At 45.6% G+C, this 22,846-nt stretch overlaps 1 protein-coding gene across 2 annotated transcripts in view; it reads right to left on the reverse strand.

Annotated features, from left to right (window-relative positions):
* The window catches only part of LOC147106027 (A disintegrin and metalloproteinase with thrombospondin motifs 20-like), a 288,734-nt gene that overhangs the window by 85,757 nt on the left and 180,131 nt on the right, over window positions 1-22,846 (reverse strand). For both annotated transcript variants that reach the window (XM_086008707.1, XM_086008708.1), the window contains exon 19: window positions 9,986-10,159. In XM_086008707.1, coding sequence (XP_085864833.1) covers window positions 9,986-10,159 — 174 coding nt within the window. The remainder of the gene's footprint in view (window positions 1-9,985; window positions 10,160-22,846) is intronic.

Below are 22,846 nucleotides of genomic sequence, written 5' to 3' on the forward strand. Positions count from 1 at the left end.
GTTGGAGCTGCGGGCTGACAAGTCCCCGGGTCCTGATGGACTTCATCCTAGAGTCTTAAAAGAAGTAGCTAGTGAGATAGTTGATGCGTTGGTTTTAATTTTCCAAAATTCCTTAGATTCGGGGAAGGTTCCATTAGATTGGAACATAGCAAATGTAACTCCTTTATTCAAAAAGGGAGGATGACAGAAAGCAGGAAACTACAGGCCAGTTAGCTTAACATCTGTCATAGGGAAGATGTTAGAAGCTATTATTAAAGACGTTATAGCAGGGCATTTAGAAAAGTTCACAGTAATCAGGCAGAGTCAACATGGTTTTGTACAAGAGAAATCATGTTTAACCAATTTATTGGAGTTCTTTGAGGAAGTAACATGTGCTGTGGATAAAGGGGAACCGGAGGATGTACTGTACTTAGATTTCCAGAAGGCATTTGATAAGGTGCCACATCTAAGGTTATTGCGGAAAATAAAAGCTCATGGTGTAGGGGGTAACATATTGGCATGGATAGAAGATTGGCTAGCTAACAGGAAACAGAGAGTCGGCATAAATGGGTCATTTTCTGATTGGCAAGATGTAACGAGTGGTGTGCCACAGGGATCAGTGCTGGGGCCTCAACTTTTTACAATTTATATAAATAACTTGGATGAAGGGACTGAAGGTATGGTTGCTAAATCTGCTGATGACACAAAGATAGGTAGGAAAGTAAATTGTGAAGAGGACATAAGGAGGCTACAAAGGGATATAGATAAGTTAAGTGAGTGGGCAAAGATCTGGCAGATGGAGTATAATGTGGGAAAATGTGAAATTGTCCATTTTGGCAGGAAGAATAAAAATGAAGCATATTATCTAAATGGTGCAGAGATTGCAGAGCTCTGAGATGCAGAGGGATCTGGGTGTCCTAGTGCATGAATCACAAAAGGTTACTATGCAGGTACAGCAAGTAATTAGGAAAGCTAATAGAATGTTATCATTTATTGCGAGGGGAATTGAATACTAAAGTAGGGAGGTTATGCTTCAGTTGTACAGGGCATTGGTGAGACCACATCTGGAGTACTGTGTACAATATTGGTCTCCTTATTTAAGGAAGGATGTAAATGCGTTGGAGGCAGTTCTGAGAAGGTTTACTAGACTAATACCTGGAATGGGCGGGTTGTCTTATGAGGAAAGGTTGGACAGGCTAGGCTTGTATCCGCTGGAGTTTAGAAGAATAAGAGGTGACTTGATTGAAACATATAAGATCCTGAGGGGTCTTGACAGGGTGGATGTGGAGAGGATGTTTCTTCTTGTGGGAGAATCTAGAACTAGGGGTCACTGTTTAAAAATAAGGGGTCGCCCATTTAGGACAGCGATGAGGAGAAATGTTTTCTCACAGAGGGTCGTGAGTCTTTGGAACTCTCTTCCTCAGAGGGCGGTGGAAGCGGAGTCTTTGAATATTTTTAAGGCAGAGGTAGATAGATTCTTGGTAAGCAAGGAGGTGAAAAGTTATCGGGGGTAGGCGGGAATGTGGAGTAATCGGATCAGCCATGATCTTATTGAATGGCAGAGCAGGCTCGAAGGGCCGAGTGGCCTACTCCTGCTCCTAATTCGTATGTTCGTCTGTAAGCTTTTGGTCACTTGTCCCAATATCTCCTTATATGGCTTGGTGTCAAAATTTTGTTTGATAACGGCCCTGTGAAGCGCTTTGGGATGTTTTACTATGTTAAAGGCGCTTTATTAAATGCAAGTTGTTGTTATGCTGCTGACAGGAGCCTTTGCCGGCAGAGAGCACATATTGGCAATTTGGTTGCCCACTACATGTAATTTTCTGATCAAAGAGTTTGGAATCCATGCACAGCAAGTACCTAAAGTTCCGATATGTGCTGTCCATGGACGAGGCTCCCTGCTGGCAGTGCCAAGTCGGAAAATTACCCCTAGGAAGTCCCAGTGGCAGACGCCAAGTACCACCTGGGGGAGTGAGATTAACTGCTGCCCTTCGTGATGTTGCTGGCTTTTTAAACCCATCAACAGGTGAGATTCTGATATATGGGCCAAAAACTGGGAGCAGGGAACGTGGCGCACTTTGGGCCACATTTAAATGAAATATTTTTGTTTAAACAAAGTGGGCGGATATCACTATGGGACAGTGGCTTGGGTGAGTTGCTATGCCCAAGAATGTACGCAAGCAAGCCCAATTAACATCAGTAGATATTACTACTGCATTCCCATTTCTTTCTCACCCCACTCCATTTATGAGTGCATCTGTTCTGTTTTGCTGTATATCCATCTAGAATCATAGAATCTTACAGCACAGGAGGAGGCCATTCGACCCGTCGTGCCTGTGCTGGCTCTTTGAAAGAGTTGTACAATTTAGTCCCACATCAAGTATCTACTAATACAAAAGCAAAATACTGCGGTTGCTGGAAATCTGAAATAAAAACAGAAAATGGTGGAAATACTCAGCAGGTCAGGCAGCATCTGTGGAGAGAGAACAGAGTTAATGGGGTCGATTTTGTCGAACCTGTCGGGAAGAAGGCGGGACTTCTCATTTCGGGTTTCTGACCCGCCTACTTCAATGTCCGGCCAATCCGCGCGATTTTCCCTTGATTGACCTCGTTGAACCCGCCCAGCGGGCTCAGCAGGCCAATTAAGGGCTACTCGGCAACAGGTGACGTCACAGACTGAAATTTCATCTGTCAAGATTTCTAACAGATGAAATATCAGTGTTTTACAGCTGTTTGAAGCTGTCAAACACTGACAGTCTGATTTCTAAGATGAGTCCTTCTGCGCAGACTCATTTAGAAATCTCAGCAGCACTAAAAGCTGAAGGCTGTCACTTTTGACAGATCGCAGCCGTTCAGCTTTCAGTTCCGGCTGAGTGATGCGCTCCCGACAGCTACAGGAAGAAAGGCTGTTAAGGTAAGTAAAGGTAAGTAAAAGTTCTTTACACACTTTAGACACACCAAACACACTTACCTTTGCACTCATGCACCCATCACTCACCTGAGCACCGACATCGCGACCCCTCCAACTCATTCAACCCGACGGCCTGCTGCTCTAACCTGGCGTGGTTTGGAGCCGTCGGGAAACCCACACGAAACCCCTCAAAATGGGGATTAGGCTAAAAACTGCCTGATAACTACCTGTTAACAGGCAGTTAATTGGCACTAATCCCTTCCCGCCTGGTTTCGGCGGGTCCCAGTGCGGGGCAGGTACCCGCCACCCCTGAAACTTACGTGGGGCGGGGTTTTGGACGGGATGGTGTCGGGACCCCCAAAGTCGGGATTCCCCCCCCCCCCCACGTGCCTGAAACCCCGCCTGATGGCTCCCCGAAAATCTAACCCAATGTTTCAGGTCGAGGGCCCTTCATCAGAACTGGGTCATTAGTATCTACTAATATTCTATAATATATTGAAAATCTTGGGGGCTAATTTCCGCACAGACTCTATTATTCGTCTGCCTTAACTTTGGTGGAAAAGCCATGGAAAACCCGGGGCAATCATGCAATGGATGCCCGATCCAATCCGTCAGTTTACTGCCCAAGGGGTGAAGGTGAAAATTACCCACTCTTTATGATTAGCTTTTCACAAAGGGATTCTGATGATAAGGCTCCTCTTCAGGCTTCTCTTCGAGTATCACTGACAGGTGAAGATTCCAGACAGACCATAATATGGTTCTGTGGTCATTCAACCCGTTTTTAACTTCAGTTCAATTTTGCACAGAAATCGTGAAATCTTCAACAGAATTTGAGATTATTTTCAACTGAGATTCAAGCGTATCCTGTTGAAAGTTGGTACTTATTGCTCAGTAACTCAATATTCACAAATACGTACAGTGCACTTTTCTAACATGCACACTGCCTAATATTCCTGCCATCTGCAGCAGATTAGCCCTGTTTGTTATAAAATGGTGTGTAAAGTGGAGCACTAATAGGTTGAGCTCAAATTGCCTCCTAGTATTCTTTCCAGCAAATCTCACTGCACCCAGCAGTTCTCCCTCACAGCTTGACATCCAAATCTGTAACACAGTAATTAGCATTAACAGTTAAGAGTGTATAGGGATTGAATGAGTGCAGTGAATATGCCTACAATGGATCATAAATACAAGACTACTTTATACGGGCTGGAAATCTGTCTTCAGCTCTAATTGCACTCAGTAAATCATCTGGGATATATACAAGATTTCCAATGGGGGTTTAAGAAGTCCTATGCATCTGAGAAAAAAGATCCCTTATTCGGTTTCAAGGCCACTGAAAAAGATTTGAATGACAAAACACTACATTCAATCTGCTAACAGAAAAGTGTGAAGTGATACATTTTGTTAGAAAGAATGAGGAGAGGACATATAAACTAAAGGGTACAATCCTAAAGGGGGTGCATGAACAGAGAGGCCTGGGGGTATATGTGCAGAAATTGTTGAAGGTGGCAGGGCAGGTTGAGAAAGCAGTTAAAAAGGCTTACGGGATTCTGGGCTTCATAAATAGAGGTATAGAGTACAAAAGTGTGGAATACTGTGTCCAATTCTGGGCACCACACTTTAGAAAGGATGTGAAGGTCTTAGAGAAGGTGCAGAAAAGATTTATGGGAATGATTCCAGGAATAGGTGACTCCAGTTACGTTTATAGACTGGAGAAGCTGTGGTTGTTCTCCTTGGAGCAGAGAAGATTGAGAGGAGATTTGATAGAGGTGTTCAAAATCATGAGGGGTCTGGACAGAGTAGATAGAGGGAAACTGTTCCCATTGGCGGAAGGGTCGAGAACCAGAGGACACAGATTTAAGGTGATTGGCAAAAGAACCAAAGGCGACATAAGGAAAAACTTTTTTTATGCAACGAGTGGTTAAGATCTGGAATGTACTGCCTGAAAGGGTGGAGGCAGACTCAATCACGGCTTTCAAAAGGGAGTTGGATAAGTATCTGAAGGAAAGAAATTTGCAGGGCTACAGGGAAAGGGCGGGGCAGTGGGACTAGCTGAAGTGCTCTTGCAGAGAGCTGGCACGGGCTCAACAGGCCGAATGGTCTCCTTCTGTGCTGTAACCATTCTATGATTCTGTAACATGTACTTACTGATGAACTACTCAATGCATCCATCATTTTCAATTAACAAATCTGTAGAAACATGTACGGCTTAATTGGCCTTTTCTTTTATTAAAAATGAGAAGCTTGGCCCACACGGTTTGCACTGCAATGTAAATTGTATCCACTGGGACATCCTATGTAGAGTAAATAAAGTAACCTATGTATAGCTCTCCACATTCCATGGTGCTCCGCTGTGTCATGGATCGTTCAGCCCATGATACAGACATTAGTGGGTTGCTTAGACTGTGGATCTCTGGGAAGATTTATAGAGGTGGAAATAAGTATGTCTAAAAGTATGTGAAAAGATGCAGGTATCCACATCACTGGAGGGGCATCCAGATTGGCTTTGTGTGTTACATTCAATAAGAACAGAATATATCAAATGGAGACGGCCATTTAATAACAGGAGGAAGAAAAGTACTTATATATATCACCTAGTTATGTTTGAATGTCTCAATATACTTCACACAATGAATTACTTTTTTTGGAGTGGAATCATATATTTAGCCGATTTCGCTTGCCCTGTTATTTAGGTACTCTTTCAAAATCTGTACTGACAATTTTTCATATTTCTCTGACTCAAACTTAGATCTCTATAGTCCCCGCTGAATCTGGAATCTGTCTAAATCCCTTTTCAACTGAACCAGCACTCACTGTGCTAGGTGACAGACTCTTCTACAAGTTGATAAGTTTAAGTTATCAAGTTTAAGGAAGGGGGGAAATTAAAAGGGAGCATCACTACAGAGTTTATTGTTCTCTCCCTTTTTGAACTAGCCCTTTCTCGAGTCCAACAGCACCTATTTAAGGAGGATTGAAAAGTTATGGCCAAAGCCTCAGTTATCTCTTCTCCGATTTCTTTCAACAACCTAGGATGGATGTTACAGGGCCTGGTGACTTAGTCACCTTGAGATCTGCTAATTCTTTCAGAACCAATTCCTTTTCTGCAGTTATCTCTAATAAATAAACTTGACCGTTTGCCAGTCCAGCATCCTTATGTTTGATTCTTCATTCTCCTTTTCTATTATTACGTTGAACCTAATTATGTGGTGATAACTATTTCCCAATTGTTCCTCTACTCTCATATCTGCTATTTGCCCTGCTTCATGTCCCAGAACTAAATCAAACAACGTTTCTTTCCTTGTTGGACTAGAAACATACTGATTTAGAAAGCGGTCCTGGGTGCATTCTAAAACACATTCCCCACTTTAACCACATGCATTACCTTTATCCTAGTCTATGTGGGGATAGTTCAAATCACCCCGTATCATTGCACTGTTATTCTTGCATGTCTTTCTGATCTGTCCGCAGATATTCCCTTCCATCTTATCACCACTGTTTGCTGGCCGGTAATGCACACCGAGAATTGTATCATTTGCCTTCCTATTTCTCCCTCTATCCATCAGGATTCTGTTTTAATGCAGCTGCCTCGGGACATACTCACGTTCCAGTGAATTATCGAATCTTTTACTAGCACTACCACTCCAACCCTCTTTTCCTGTTTATCCTCCTGAAAATGTTATAACCAGGCATATTAAGGCCCGAGTCCTTTCTACATCTGTCATAGTTACTATATCATATCCCTTCAGAGTTATTAATGCTTCAAACTCTCCAATTTGGTTTTGAATACGATGTGCATTCACAATCGTATCACAATCCTGAACCTCGCTACAGTATCTCAAAGCCGCCTTCATTCCCTTTCTCCTCTTTATAGGGGCATCTATACAACCAATGCAGAAGGTGGAATTACTTAAAACTCCCATAAGTCCAAGGCTTTAATTTTCATTTAACTTTTACTGAAGTTTCACGGAATGCCCGAATAAAGTTAAAGAAGGAAGATGTGTTAAATCATTTCTTCACCTATCACAACATGATTAATTGTGTGCAAGAAAAAGTGATGGAGCTTTATATCTGCCTCAGAGAGACCCAAATTTTCAGTGCCATTATTCAGAAAAAAATAGTTTTAGAAAGGTCGACAGTTGATATCAGAGCAGGAGGAATGCAGATAACATCAATAGACTTAAAGGCCTGGATATTAACATGGGCAGGGTGGGGCGGGAGGGGGGGGGGGCAGAGCATGCTGTGGAATTTGAACTCCACAGCGTGCGCCTTTTGGCCCTGACCGGGGTGGGTAGGGGGGTCCGAGGTCCGATTCCTGACCCTGCCGGGTGTGGGGGGTAGGTCCGATCCCAGGGGGTCCAATCCCCAATCCCAGGGGCCTTTGTATGGTGGTGGGGGGGTGGGAGGTGTCTGATGGGAGGAATCTTGGGGGGCCGGGGAGAAGCACTCCTGCCCCCCTCCCTGGTCCACAAGCAGTCCTGTGAAGGCACTTACCTTCTCCCCGAAGCTGTCCTTGCCTCACTTCAGCTGTCAGGTGTCCCGAGGCCTGGGAAACCCAGCCGCGTGGTTAAATCAGAGACTGCCAGCCTCATTAAAATATTTAAATTACCAACCCGCCTCTTGAGAGTGGGTTGGTTGTCCGGAAGTGAGCAGGTTGGGATTGGGCTTCAGATTTTTTAAATTTTAACATCTGACCCGACCCTAACCCACCCATTTTTGTGTAAAATTCAGCCCAAAGGTTCAGAAGAGTTGACAGAAATCGAAGCTTAAAATCATCAAACTACTTGTGGGAAGATGGCACCAGGGATGGAACTTCAAGGAAACCATGCAGATTTATTTCAAAATTAGCAGGGTTTTGAATTGCACAAATGGATGAAATTGTAACGTTAAATGTTTGGTCAATCATTTTTCTGCAGGATACAATGTTGAATGATGGGTTGGATCTTAATGTCAGTGGTAGACAACACACTTCTAAGCTTGCAGACACACGATGGCTTTACAAACAACATTACACATCTCGCAAAGTTGTCAAGTTTATAAAGTGTGCCAGAATAAATGTCATAAGGAAACTCTTGGAAAACAGGTGTTTGCTTATCTAGGTAACAGCAAAATACCTCAAACCCATTGGCCCTGATATTTACGGGGAGGAAGCGGATGGGGGTCATAGTGACTGGGAAATCTGGCCTGCAGCCAGCCAGATTGAGAGGTCTGCACTGGAAGGCTGCAGCTGGGGGCGGAGAGGAAGGAGGGGGAGAGATCGCAGGGGGTTGAAGAGATCGCTGGTCGGGTGGGGGAGGGGCAAGATCGGAGCGAGGGAATTAAAGAGACCATTGGTCAAGGGGTGATCGCGGGGAGGGGCGGGGTAAACTGAAAAACTTGCAGGTCGGGGGGGCTTTGAATCCTGGAGGGGGTGGTGGATTGTGGGGTGTGGTGAAATAAGTCTTATAAGTATATACCTTATTCTACCTGTGTATAGTTTCCTATTGTAATCTATTGTAACCCTGCTGTTTTCTTGGTTGGCCAGGAATGCTGATGTACTGTATACCACTCTGCTGTGCCATTGATTGTCCTGATCTGTTACTTCGCCCCTGGCTCCGCCTCCTAGTTCACTTCTGAGAAGCTGGTCAGAAGGCTAACATGTGTGTTCTGTTCTGTCCAGTTCTAAGCTATTAAAAGCCAACTGTTTGAGTTATAACTACCAGTCTCTGTAGCTATTTAAGGTATATCATGGGGGTGGGTGGCCGATCGCAGGGAGTGATGCAGGTTTGCTTGGGGTGTTGGGGGAAAGCACGCCTGCTCCTCCTGGCCCACAAGCAGTGCTGGAAAGGCACTTACCTGCTGGAGCCGGCCATTCTCGCCTCCCTTCAGCTGCTGGATTTCCTGAGCCGTAGGAAATCTGGCCCGCAGCCGTTAAATGTAAAAGTCTGTTCAAATGTAAGGCGGCAGCCTAACGAGCACTTTTAAATAATTGAACCGCCTCTTGACAGCAGGTTAGTCACCCGCTCACCCAACCCGCCTCCAATAAAACCGGAAGTGGGCGCGTTTCAAACTTTTACCTACCCCACCTGCTCCTCTCGCACCCATGGTGGCAGAGGGGGTGGGGTGTTAAAACTTCCCCAATTGGGTTGGAAAATACTTTCATCCCTGTCTTCCTGTGCAGAGGCAGAGGGAAAGCAGACAACTGAGAATGCTTCAGGACGGCTCATGTTGGAGGAACTCATAGAAGACATTAAGTCCAGTAAGACAACCCACTGATGTGAGGAAGCGTAGCATGTCCTTTATTTGGTATCATTATACGAAGATAAGTTGTGCCGATTGAACTAAGTGAACCTTACCATAACTGTTGCTCTGTATGTTCACCTACTGTGAAATAAAGCAGCTTAATGATTCAAATTAAGCTTCACCTTACCAAGCATTTTGCCTTCAGGGAGATTGGTGTGAAAGACATGAATACCCAGGCCAGAACACATTCTGCTATAATACAAGTAAATATAGGGTATTGTGAATCAAAGTAAGACCCTCGGAGCACTTACTGGATGACCAACATAACTAAACAAAAGAAGGTATCTAAGGCAGACCAGAATTTGTAATGGGGACATTGGTAGAAACTAGTAAAAGGATTGATGTTATAAAGTACTTCTTCACCCAAAGAGTTAATGCCTAGAATAAAATCCTTTTTAAACATTCTGGAGGCTCAAAATTACATTAATTTTGATATGACTGAAATTCAGCCCAGCGCAGAAAGAAAAGAGCAGGAATACAACCTATTCCAAAGAACACAGAGGCAATCCAGGAATATGTCGCTGGGCAGACTCTCTAAAAATGAGCGAAACAGCCACACTACAGGGTTAAAGTTCTGGTACCAAAAAAAAGGAACATTTAAACAATACTGTCTGGATATTTGGAGACACAGTTTGCAGCTTCCTTTCGAGTTCCCATGCATATCTGGTTTGGCACCTGGTCAAATAACTGTAGGCACTATTTATGCCGGAACATGCAAACATTTATTTGAAGTTCCTACTCGAGAGGAAGCCCCGTAAAAGAAGCCCCTCTGTCATTTCTGACGTTAACTTTTTCATCTTATCAGGCCATACTTACGTCTTGCCATTTATCTGCAAGCCATTCATAGTGCAGACAGTCAGGCAGTCGGCACTGCTGTGCGCTGGCTGGGCGAGAGAATGGATCGCACGTCTCTTCAATTATTCGACCTACGCCCTTCAGCCTGCAGAAGACTTCCCTTTGCTGAATCCCCGCTCCACAGGTCACTGAGCACTAACACCAAAAAAAGAGCCAGGGAAAACAAAGGTGAAGGTAAAGAATGCATTAGGTAACAATGTCAAAGTGACCAATTTATATATTGGTCTAATATATACGTTTGTTCGAATGTTTATTAATGCCTCTTAAGGCAAAAATCGTAGGCAAAGTTAGCAATAAATAATGCCCTGCCTATGCGGTTATGTTTGTTTGATATACTTAAGTGATCTGAGACTTCACATACAGAGCAAATCATGTATGAATTGCCGATTAAGAGTGAGACAGAACTTTAAAAAAAAATTGACAGAGCAATTACTTCTACATCAGACTTGCGTTCCATGAGAAACCGAACCACAAAATAAAGAGCAGCTGTTAAGGTCAGTCAGACCATACTCCAGATATTTTACTTGGGGAAGCTCTTCTCTATCAACAGTTGCTGCCAAACTGAATAAGTTACTTGGATGTCCCCATTTTAAGGCATTTTCATAAAACTGCTTATATTCAAAATGCCTGTGTGGTTCTACTAGCCATGGTTGATGTACAATGACCCATGTGATCACTTGTGACAGAGAGCTTTTAACATTAGGTTTTTGCTTTGTACCTTTGTATCCAAGCATTTACTTATAACATCTCATTAAGATTTAAGTAACGCCTTCATTGAAATATTCAAACGTATGATAAAGAAAGAAAGTCTTGCATTTATATAGCGCCTTTCACAACCTCGGGGCCTCCCAAAGCGCCTTACAGCCAGTGAAGTAATTTTGAAGTGTAAACAGAAAATGCTGGAAATAATGTAAGAAGTCACACAACACCAGGTTATAGTCCAACAGCTTTATTTGAAATCACAAGCTTTCGGAGCGCTGCTCCTTCGTCAGGTGAAGTGGAGAAATGCATAAAAACACAGCTTATATAGTCAGAGAATAATGTCAGATATCTGACATTATTCTCTGACTATATAAGCTGTGTCTTTATGCATTTCTCCACTTCACCTGATGAAGGAGCAGCGCTCCGAAAGCTTGTGATTTCAAATAAAGCTGTTGGACTATAACCTGGTGTTGTGTGACTTCTTACATTTGTCCACCCCAGTCCAACTCCAGCATCTCCACACCATGGAAATAATGAGCAGGCCAGGCAGCATCTGTGGAGAGAGAGCAACAGAGTTAACATTTCTGGTCGATGACCTTTCATCAGAACAGTTGTAACGAATGGTCATAGACCTGAAACGTTGGATTTTTCCAACCTTGACGGGTCCGTGGCGGGCGACGTCGCATCTGTCTCGATCCCGGCCTCCAACAAGATTTTACGATGATGGGACTTGTTAAGCCCGCCCTGCGAGGTTCCTGGCCAATCAATAGGAAGCGGGACTGATGACATAATTTGATGATGCGTCGTCAGCCAGTTTCCTTAAAGGGATCATGTCCAAATTTATTTTGACAGTTTGTGCTGTCAGGGTTCTACAGCATTGAGGTGCTGCAAACACTGACAAGCACTGCACAAAGGTGCACGGCTGCACCCAGGCTCTCCCATGGCTCCCTGGAGGGAGTCACAGCACACAGGGAGGTTCTCTTCCCTTCCCATGGATGGAAGAGACCTCCCCAGGACACCAACGCAGCCTGGTTGCACACTGCACAGGAGGGCACAAGCAGGGATGTCATCAGGAGGACCAGGCTGCAGTGGCGCAAACCTTTCAATGATCTCAGTAGATCACGAAACGTTACTGCAAAGCCACAATCAACCTCATCCTCCTGTTCTACTCATCACATCCCCATCACTCTGCCTTCCCTACCCTACTCCTGCACATTCTTACTCACACCAACTTACCTTGCACCTCCATCCATCCCTCTCTATCTACATTATCACTTCTCCATCTCACTAGCCACCCCTCACCCTCACCCTCACCCTAGTCCAATCATACCAACATCAATACACAAGGGTAGGCACTTGGGTGTTTTAGTCAATGTTTGTGTAAACTTTCTGTTAATGTGTAGTCAAGCATTGAAATCCTTATTGTCACCCACTTTGCCTTCTTGGACAGATTTGTGTTCACCTTTGAAAGTGTCTTAGTGAGTTGTAGTGAATGGTGACACACATCCACCCCCCCAATGGTGATGAGTGCGAAAGGAATGGCTTGGACATTGTAGGGATGCTTTATGGTGCTAGTGTGGGGCGGTGCCAACCTGGTGCATCATGTGGCAGCCAGGGTGTACAGTGTTAAATGAAGCAAATCTGGATATGGTGAGACCATCGCTGGCCTCCCAGGCTGCAATGTGCACGGGCAATGATGCCCTGTGACCAGTGCAGCCTCAGTTGATTGCGGAGAAGGTTGATGTGAATGTTGGTGCTGCTGGTGTGCCCGGTGATGCTGGTGTTGGGGCTGATTGTGTTGGGATTCTGAGGACCAAGGTGAGAGCTCCCTTGCTCTTCTTCGAAATAGAGCCATTGGCTCTTTTACGTTCACCTGAGAAGGAAGACAGGGCCTCAGTTTCATGTCTCCTCCAAAAGATGGCATGTCCGACAGGGCAGCACTCCCTTAGTACTGTACCAGCCTACATTTTGTGCTCAAATCTGTGGAGTGGGACTTGAACCCTTCTGACTCAGAGGCGAGAGTGCTACACTGAGCCACGTTTGACACTTAAGATGCAGCTTCAGTGATGCAGCACACTAATATTGCGATATACCTTTTATTGCAAGTCAAAACAGATTTTAATGCAGTGTCACCCATTGGTGCTGCTACTTTTCAAATTTCGTGGGCATTTTTGGCAATCTACCTTCAAAAATGCAAGGAGGTACTGGAGAGTTTTCAGAGAACTAGAACAAAATTATTTGGGGCTTTATGTTGTAAGTTATGAAGAAAGATTCACAGAACTCAAGTTGAAAGGGGACACCATCCAGTTTTTTTTCAGCATTTTGAAAGGTATGGGTAATATCGATATAAAAACAATATTTAACACTGTAAATTGCAAAACTGGGCATAAATTAATAATGTGATTGATTAATTAATTAGCCTTTGGGAGACGTTATCCCCACAGAAGAGTGGCTGTGTAAAATAAATTCCCAGAATAATGGTACATAAACTAACTTCTTTTAAAAACAAAGGGGGAAAAAGTGGGTATCGCCTATTTTGGGGCGCTAATATCGGCTGGGCGCAAAGTTTAGCGCCCGGCGCTAATTATCACCTCCGACTGCAAAATTTTCCTCTATCACCCCTGGAGGTGATTTGAGCGCTAAATCAGGTGCTACACACCTCTCTTAAGGCACAAACGTCAGGGAGCGAGGCGCTACTTCAGAACGCTACCGAAGCTCAGGTGATGCCAGTTACCATGGAAGCCAGACTGGCGCCATCCAGTTCTTAAAGGGGAGGGCCCATCTTGCTACCCAGCCACACCCTGCTCATTGCAGCCTTGAATCTCGGCCTGGAGAGACCTCTAAAGCAATTATGTTGGAAGCACTAATGGATAGGCCCAAGGAAAGAGCTCGGCGCTTAGGAACCTCAAAGTGGTGCTGAGGGCCAAAACTCCTTAGGACAGTGTTAAATCTTTCCAGATGTCTCTCTCCCTCTCAACCTGTGTACCAAAAATTTTGCCAACAGGAAAAGGCAGGAAGCGCCTGCCTTTAAATGGTGCTTCCCCAGCCCCTTCCCGACTTCAAAACGTACCCCTCTACCTGCCATTCCTAGCGGCAGGCGCTAAGGCAGGGGTCGCGACTCAATATCCGGTCCGGGGCGCTATCGGGGTTGCACGTTCGACTGACGTCTCGATCTGCAGGCGCAGGAGATCGTGGTGGTAGTGTTTAGTGCTACTGCAAAATGACTGGTCAATTTCGTGAGCGGCGCTAAAATCGTTGCGCTCAGGCGCTAAGTTCCTAGTGCCTTGTTAGCGCCCCCCCCCCCGAAGGCGCTAACAGGAGGCACTAACCAACCGAATTTTTCCCCCAAAGAGCTTGCTAAGGGAAACTAAATGGCACCGTACTTGCGCATGTTGTCCTCTCAGATCTGGGACTCAAGTTTGAATCCAACACAGACTGGTGGGATGACAGTCTGGTTTCTCTGTTGACTGAAGTTGGCCAACTGAAATTATGCCAGGCAGTATTGGCTAAATTCCTAGTGAGCAGGGGCCCACGGTACAATACCAGTCCTAATTTGACACCTTGTAGTATCACCTTAAAACCTACCTCTTTGACCAAGCTTTTGGTCACCTGTCTTAATATGTGGCTTAGTGCCAAACTTTGTCTGAAACTTTGCTCCTGTGATTCACTCTGGGACATTTTTACTATGCTGAAGGCTCTAAATAAATGCAAGTTGTTGTTATTAATTATTAGCAATCTTATTCAGAATAGTCGCATGGATAGCTGGTGATGGATATGGACACTGATGCAGTACAGGGTGCTGTATTGAGGGCGGGGCCCAGGCATATCATGGGGGAAAATGATAGGAAATTTCACTGATAGGAGGTGCTTGAAATGAGAAAGTGTTCTATCCTTCAGCACTAATATTCCTTATCTTAACAAGCCTTTTTCTTTTAAGAAAAGCTCTAGATAAATAACTGTTGGGGAATTTGACGGAAGGCTGTAAGGATAAGTGGATGTTCAAAAGCACAATGGTGTCATTCATGGAATATCATTGCTTGGGGTTGAGTTGGTTTGGGCTGAGGGACTAGACTGATGCCCTGTGTTTGGCTGCTGTCAAGAGATTGAGCAAGTTTGGTCGAGGTCACCGTGGGGCAACTTTTACACAGTCTGTGAAAAGAATTAGCTCGAAGGCCTGAATGGCCCTTTTTGTTCACGAGCTTTTTATTTTCACATGTTGTGTTTAAGACGAGTGGTTTGTTGTGGGTCTAAAACTAGCATTTTCACAATCTCTGCAACTTTTTACGCAGCATTGCGGTACTCAGGCAGCAACATGCAGGAAGTCTGAACATTCATTGGACGTGTCCCAGATCACTTGCCCTCCTTCTATTCCACACAGTTTGCTCAGCCATGGGTTCATGGCCACAATTTCCCCATGCGGTGAGGCAGAGCTTCCCAGGCTTGCGCGCCCTTTCAAACGGTTGTGGACGAGAGAAAAACAGAAAAACAAAGGCAAGAAATAATATACAAGCAAATTGAGGCAGGGATACCTCTGAATATTTTGATTTTCTCAAAATATATTCTTAAAGCGTAAATACAATAAGTAAAAGATAAACTTTTCCACCCAATTGCTCTTTACAGCTATAGTGGCTTACTACTTTTAGGGGGAAAAATTCAGTATCGACCATTTTGGGGCGCTAACATCACCTGGGCACTAACTTTAGCCCGGCGCTAATTACTGCCGGCGACCGCAAAACTGAGTTTTAGCGCCCCAGGAGGGAAGTGGAGCATTAAATCAAGCGCTACACATTTCTTTTAGGCCGCTAATGTCGGAGAGTGGGGCACTACCTTCAGAGCGTTAATCAAGTTCCGGCGCTGTCAATTAGAAAGTCATCTCAGTCAGACTGGCGCCTTCCAGTTCTTAAAGGGGATGTTTAATCATGCTGCACAGCCTCACTCTGATCATTGCTGCTTGTGAACTGGACCTGCAAGGAGCTGCAAGCCTTCACTCAAAGAAGTCATGGCTGATCAGAGGCCCAGAGAGAGAGAGAGCCGGTTCAGCGACCACGTTTTGGAGGTTGTGCTCGCGGACGTGGAACGCCGACGGGCAGCGCTCTTCCCGGACACTGGCAGGAGGCCATTGCCACAGGCCTTTAGGAGGATGTGGAGGGAGGTCACCCAGGATGTGTTGGCCAGAAGTGTGGTCCCCAGAACTCCCACCCAGCGCCGGAAGAAATTCAGCGACCTCACTCGGATGGTCAAGGTGAGTAGATGCTTCACAAACCTCTACATCCCACCATCTCAACCTCACTCTGTGTACACACTGTATAAACCGCCACATCCCCAACACTCACCCACCAACTATGCCCACCTACTAAAAGTCACATTCCACATCTCATGCCTTGCATACATTTACCACTATTCAACTATGGTAGGCACATCTGCCAAACACACAGCTGCACACTCACTCGCACACTGTCTTTTTTCTTGGAGGCCAAGCTTGCTCACAACAGGAGGGAGCAGCTACGAATGGGAGGAGATGAAGCGGACCTGCACCCCCTTACAGACCTGGAGGAGCGAGTGGGGCACATCATTGGGGCCTAGGTTGTGGGCGCTGTGGCCGTCGGAGACGTCAACCCCCTTGGAGACAACAACGGCATGTTCATCACCTCTCCCTCTTCTCTCATGCCACTTCCCCCTCACACCACAAGCCTTTCCCACTTTCCATCTAAGTATAATGTCTTCATTCCTTGCTCCCTTTCTGCCCCCCTCCCCTGACCTTAACCTCACTCTTGTGCATTTATGCTTTCAGATAATCAGCCACCATCTGCCCAGCCTGTCCCTCAGCCTCCCAGTGGCAGCGATGCAGGAGAGGAGGAGGAAGAACGATCCAGAGCCTCACTGCCTGTGTCTCCTAAGGTTGAGAGGTCCGATAATGGGGCCACGCGATTGCTGGAGGGGAGCCTAGTACATGGGTCTGATGTGGGGGAAGCCCCGGAACCCAGTGGGCTGCAGCAATGCCATGGGGAAAGGGAAGCTCAGGGGCCACCACCCCAGAGGGTGAGTTCGCGCGCGCGAGTTCTGCTGCATAGGACTCCGATAAGGATGTCGATGTGGAGGCGTTGACCAGACGGGTGATGGGCATGCTCACTGAGCTCATGCATGCAATGGCAAGGGTGCCCGAGAGCATGGATGCACTGGCAAGGAGCGTGGTGGAGTCTGCCTCCAACATTGCACTCAGCTCTGCTCACACTGTCGAGCCCATCCTTGGCAGTTTGCAAAGGATGGTCAACTCGCAGAGAGACCGTGAGGACCCAGACCTCATGCCGCATGTAATGGGTGAGGTGGCAGCTGCTATTGTAGCACAGGCCGAGGCAACGCAATGGCTTAATGCTGTATTGGAGTCAGTGGTTGGTGGCATCCAGTCTCAGACTGCTCTCATGCAGTCTCAGATTGATGCCACGCAAGCACTGACTGCTGCCATCCTCGCTGGGTCACCCACAGTCCACCGGGGATCTCACGGTGCCACAGCAGGCCAGCAATCTGTGTTCGAGCAGATTGCTCCGGATGCTGAGGGTCTGCCCCGGGGGAGCGGCAGTGTGTCGGTCGAGCAGGATGGTGCTGTCCTCTCTCAGGATGGCAGCATTCCTGCTCCCACCACTGCCACTCCACCATTGCACTTGTCACAGCCTGTAATCCAGCCATCCCAGACTGCTGCCGCCCATGCTGAGATGGTGCAGTCTGCAGCCGGGCCTTCCAGGCCCAGAGCTGGTCGAGGGCGTCCTTGCAAGGCCATCTGCAGTCTCTGGCTCCCAGCCTTCCACCAGCCTTGCTGCAGCCACTGGGGCCACATTACAGAGGAGCAGTAGGGTTGGGAGGGGGCAACTCAAAAGGGGAAGGAAGTCATTGAAGAAGGGGGAGTAAAGAATACTTTACTAGCAAATAGGGGTAGTGTGTGTTAATAAATTGATGTGTTTGTAAATATATTGTTGTGTTTGTGAAAAAATAGTTATGCTTGTAAGTAAATATTTGTGTTTGGTAACAAATAGTTCAGTTTAATAAGAAAGAGTTGTGTTTGTTGGTAAATGGTTGTTTGTTTATGAATGGTTGTGTTTCATAAGAGAGAGTTGTGTTCGATAATAAATTGTTAATTCGACGTAGCACTTTTTGTGATATTTCTCATTTGACCTTTGCCCGGTGATAGGGGCTGCGAGCTGGATGTAATGATGTGGTTGTGCTGCGCAAACACCATGGGCTATCTCATTTATTGGAAGCACTGTAAATGAGGTGCTCACACACGGCCATGGCAGAAGATTGAGTGTCTCCCTCCTCCGTTGCTGCTGCTCCTCCTCCTCTTCACCCTCCTGTCTATCTTCCTCCTCCTGAGGTGGACCTGCAATCCCTGGTGGCAATGGCTGGGCCCTCAGAATGGCCAAGTTGTGCAGCATGCAGCACACAATGATGAAAAGGGAGACTCGATCAGGGGAGTACTGCAGGGCTCCTCCAGAGCAGTCAAGGCAGCGGAACCGTTGCTTTAGCACGCCAATAGTCTGTTCGATCAGGTTTCTGGTGGCGCTATGGCTCTCATTGTATGCGTGCTGAGCAGGCGTGTTGGGGTTGCGGAGGGGTGTCATCAGCCAGGTGGCGAGTGGATAACCCTCGTCTCCGAGCAGCCAGCCACGAGCTTCATGTGGTGGGTGGAACAGGTCTGGTACACCAGTCTGTCGCAGGATGAATGCATTGTGACTGCTGCCAGGATAGCGGGCATTGACAGCAAGGATGCACTGTCTGTGGTCGCACACCAACTGCACATTCAGAGAGTGGTAGCCTTTGTGGTTTCGGAACACCTCTGCATTGTGGTGAGGTGCCCGCATTGCCACGTGGGTGCAGTCAATGGCGCCCTGAACCATGGGGGAGCCCGCTATCCTTGCAAAGCCACATGAGCGTTCGTCCTGCTTCTCTCTGGTGATGGGGAATGAGATGTACTCCCTTCTCCTTCTGTAGAGAGCGTCTGTTACCTCCCGAATGCAGCAATGGACGGCGAACTGTGAAATGTTTGCAATATCCCCTGTTAAAGCCTGGAAGGAGCCGCTGGCGTAGAAATTGAGAGCGACTGTGACCTTAACTGCCACTGAGAGAGACGTCCTGGTCCTGAGCTGAGGCTGGAGGTCTGGCTGCAGGAGGTGGCAGAGCTCAGTGACCACCTCCTTGCTGAAGCGGAGCCTTCTAAGACACTGCTCCTCTGAGAGATGAATGTAGGAGAAGTGCTCCCGGAAAACCCTGGGAGGGTAAGGCCTCCTGTTGCGAGGTCTGTCGGCCCTCCTCCTACCTCTGGCCACATTTGGCAATCTCTGTCTCTGCAGCCGCTGCCTCCGACGTAGTTGCCAGAGGGCAAGGTGGAGTGCCAGTACAGCCCCCATAAATGAGAGAAAAGAGGACGTAGAAATGTTCAGAGCAATACAAGTGAAGAAACTGTTAGAGCAGCAGCAAAGTAAAAATGGAGAAAATGTGAACGCAGCCAAAATGCTATCTGACAAGCCAGCAGTGAATCTGACCTCCCAATGAACCGGTAATAGCGCCCCGGGAGCGGCAATCCCAGATATCAACGCTTGCTATTTCTGTCATTCTCAGCACCAGGCGGTAAGTCAGGGGAAGCGACTGAATTCCGCATCTGGGGCGCTAACGGGGCGTTGCACACTCATTGATGTCACGGTCTGAGCGGCGCTAGAGGGCCAGGCGCGAAGTGTTAGCGCCGGCGCTAAATGCCGACTGAATTTTGTGGGCGGCGTTAGAATCGCGCCTGGGCGCTAACAGGAGGCGCCAAGGTACCGAATTTCTAGCCCTTAGACTTTTTATTTTATGTATAAGGTCTACAATGTAATCCATTACATGGACTAAACAAAACCTTTTCAAGAAGGGTGTATTTATCCAGTTTGTCTATCAGAATGATAATATTATTGTATGATACAGGTTAAAATTGAGAAAAATTCATAAAGATTCTGGACATTGCATTGTGATGTGTGGATATATAATGTTGAATAGCTTTTGTATTCTGAAAAAGGAATCTACTTTATTCTCTTTCGCCATGAAATTTAATGAATGCTACCTAAACCTCCATCTGCTGTCTTGTTAATTTTTGTCAAAAACACTTACCACTAATGCTATTAATGAAAGATGATCTACAATCTGCCCGAGTTCTCACATCCAATGCCAGGTTAAGGTAGAGGTACTCAATGTGGCATGGAATTTCAATTCAATCTCTGACAGTCGTGTTGTAAAGCTAGCAATGGGAATGTCATGCACCAACTGGGAGACTGTCCTCTGGTTTTTAATTCATGGTTGTGTGTGTGCCATGGGGAGAATTAGACACTTTGGTTTTCTACTGTGAATCTGGGTGCTTCAAATGGATACTCGGGATTGCATATTATTAACATCAAGCTCTACTGACCATTAAGTTTAAAATCTAGTATAAAAATGTTCTTTCTTGATTTCATAAATGTTAAATATCAATTGTATAGGTTGCAAGACTCTCAATTATACCTATAGAATACCTTCTAAGATGGGTTATGCTTAAAAATTGGCTTAGAATTTGTTTGAGACATTTCAAATCTACCTGTTATCATTAGTAAAATACAGAAGATCAAGCAGCGGTAATTAAAGTACACATCCTCATTAGGTCTTCCCTATTCAGCTAGACCATGTCCCTGGCAAATTCCACGATAAATCCTCCAGTGCTGATACGCATCCCATTGATACCCGAGAGATTTGGGCCTATCACGTATCACTACTTATCCTGCCAATTAGAATGAAGATACCTTTCATTTTATAAACAGCTTTATTCTCAATACTGAAAGAGACAGAATATGTCCACTCAGCTACTAAGCATGGCAAAATTACAGGCTTTAAAATGCTTTTAAATGTTTTGTATTCATCCATTCCACTTATTCTAATGTAGAATTCAGAAGGATCAAGGAGATGTATTTGAGGGATATGGTGAAATATGGAATTGATCGATGAAAAGGGACGCACTAGTTATACAAAATTCTTGTTCTAAATGCAATGCAATAAACAGAAGGCAAGCAAGGTTCTGTTATTGCTTCAGTTCACGTTCTACAAATGCAATATAAGCATCCATCACCACATAGCGATGTGATTGTCTATAATTGCCGCGTTCAAAGGCTCCTTCCCTCCCTTAAAGGGAAGAGTCATTGCTACGGCAGCCGTGATACCGCGCGATCAGCCCGACACTCAAGCAGAGTGGGAGGGGCTAAGGCACCCAACTTCACCCCCATAAAATTGTTAAGGGGCTTGACAGGGTAGTTGCTGGGAGAATGTTTCCCCTGGCTGGGGAGTCTAGAACTAGGGGTGACAGTCTCTGAATAAGGGGTCAGCTATTTAGGATTGAGATGTGGAGAAATTCCTTCACTCAAAGGGTTGTGAATCTTTGGAATTCTTTACCCCAGAGGGCTGTGCTCAGTCGTTGAGCATATTCAAGACAGAAATCAAGAGATTTTTGGCTACTAAGGGAATCAAGGGATATGGGGATAGAGCAGGAAAGTGGAGTTGAGGTAGAAGATCAGCCATGATATTATTGAATGGCAGAGCAGGCTCAAAGGGCCGAATGGCCTACTCCTGCTCCTATTTCTTATGTTCTTGAATCCCAGTTGAGCTGACATTTTCATCCAGGCTGAATCGATAGGTGCTGGGTTTTTAGGCACAGCGCTAAGTGCAGGTTAAGGTGCTAAGGCAACGAGACCAAGTCACCTGCATTGTCACAACCCCTCCTGACAGCTTACCTAGAAGACGTATGACACTAGCAAGAGAAGCAGGTTGTACAATTTGACACATCGGCAAAGGACAATAAATTAAGTGCAGGAACAAATTGTGGAAGTAAGTTTAAAAAAACTAAACTTTTGTGGAAAACTGCACAAACCTGTTGTGTCTGAGTTTCACTGTGTGGTCTGCTATACACAGGCTTTTAAATGGATAAAGAAGGAAGCTACAAAACCCAATAGCAACCTGACATCACGCATTGTGGGGTTCCCCTTAACCAACGTCATCAGGTCAAATTTACACTGAATCTGACTATGTAAAATGAGTCATTCTTGGATTCTATGGAAGAGCCCTTGCATTTCGAATTGTTGAAAGAAGATACTTATCATTTGAAAGGACCATTCTAGAACACACACAGATGTGTCCCATTCCAGGGACTTGAGCACAAAAAGCTAGGCTGACACTCCAGTGCAGTGCTGAGGGAGTGCTGCACTGTTGGAGGTGCCGTCTTTCGGGTGAGACGTTAAACTGAGGCCCCGTCTGCTCTCTCAGGTGGACGTAAAAGATCCCATGGCACTATTTTGAAGAAAAGCAGGGGAGCTATCCCCGGTGTCCTGGCCAATATTTATCCCTCAATCAACATAACAAAAAACAGATTATCTGGTCATTATCACCATTGCTGTTTGTGGGAGCTTGCTGTGCGCAGATTGGCTGCCACGTTTCCCACATTACAAAGTGATTACACTCTAAACGGACTTCATTGGCTGTAAAGCGCTATATAAATGTAAGTCTTTTTTTCTTTCTTTTGGTTCTGTTGTTACGTATCAATTCTTTTATTAGTTGTGCCTCCTTAAAACAAAGAGGCGCGTGGAAATTAGTTTCACTGGGGCAACCCAATGTCATCTTTATGGATCAATTAAAAAGAGGCAATTGGGCAAGAGTCCATCTTGCACCATTGGCTTTTGGCTGATGTATTTGGGAAGGGGGCATATTTTCCACAGGACTCAGATTTAAATACTGTAAATATTTGCTACAACTTCACACCTCCAGCCAAAAAGAAAGTAGGTCTTACATCTTGGATTAATGACATTTTCAACCCTAGATACTGAAAATGTTTTCAAGGGGTGTGACACAGTCCATATACACTTTATCATCATGAGCCAATCAACCTCCTCATGTAGGTGATCAGATCTAAATGCATGTAATATCTACGGTTCCAGCTGTTCTCTTTTCAAGTGCAATAAAATGTTCAAAAGACCAACTATGTTTTTGCCAGTAGGTAAGTACTTGATGGGCATTACATGAGTCCTGCTGAAATGTAAATGGGAACGGATTGAATTAGAGAGATTATGATCTGAGATCAGAAGG

The sequence above is a fragment of the Somniosus microcephalus genome, chromosome 16 (assembly GCF_052327205.1).
Source record: "Somniosus microcephalus isolate GS21.2 chromosome 16, FLI_Smic_1.0, whole genome shotgun sequence".
In the NCBI taxonomy this organism is placed as follows: domain Eukaryota; kingdom Metazoa; phylum Chordata; class Chondrichthyes; order Squaliformes; family Somniosidae; genus Somniosus; species Somniosus microcephalus.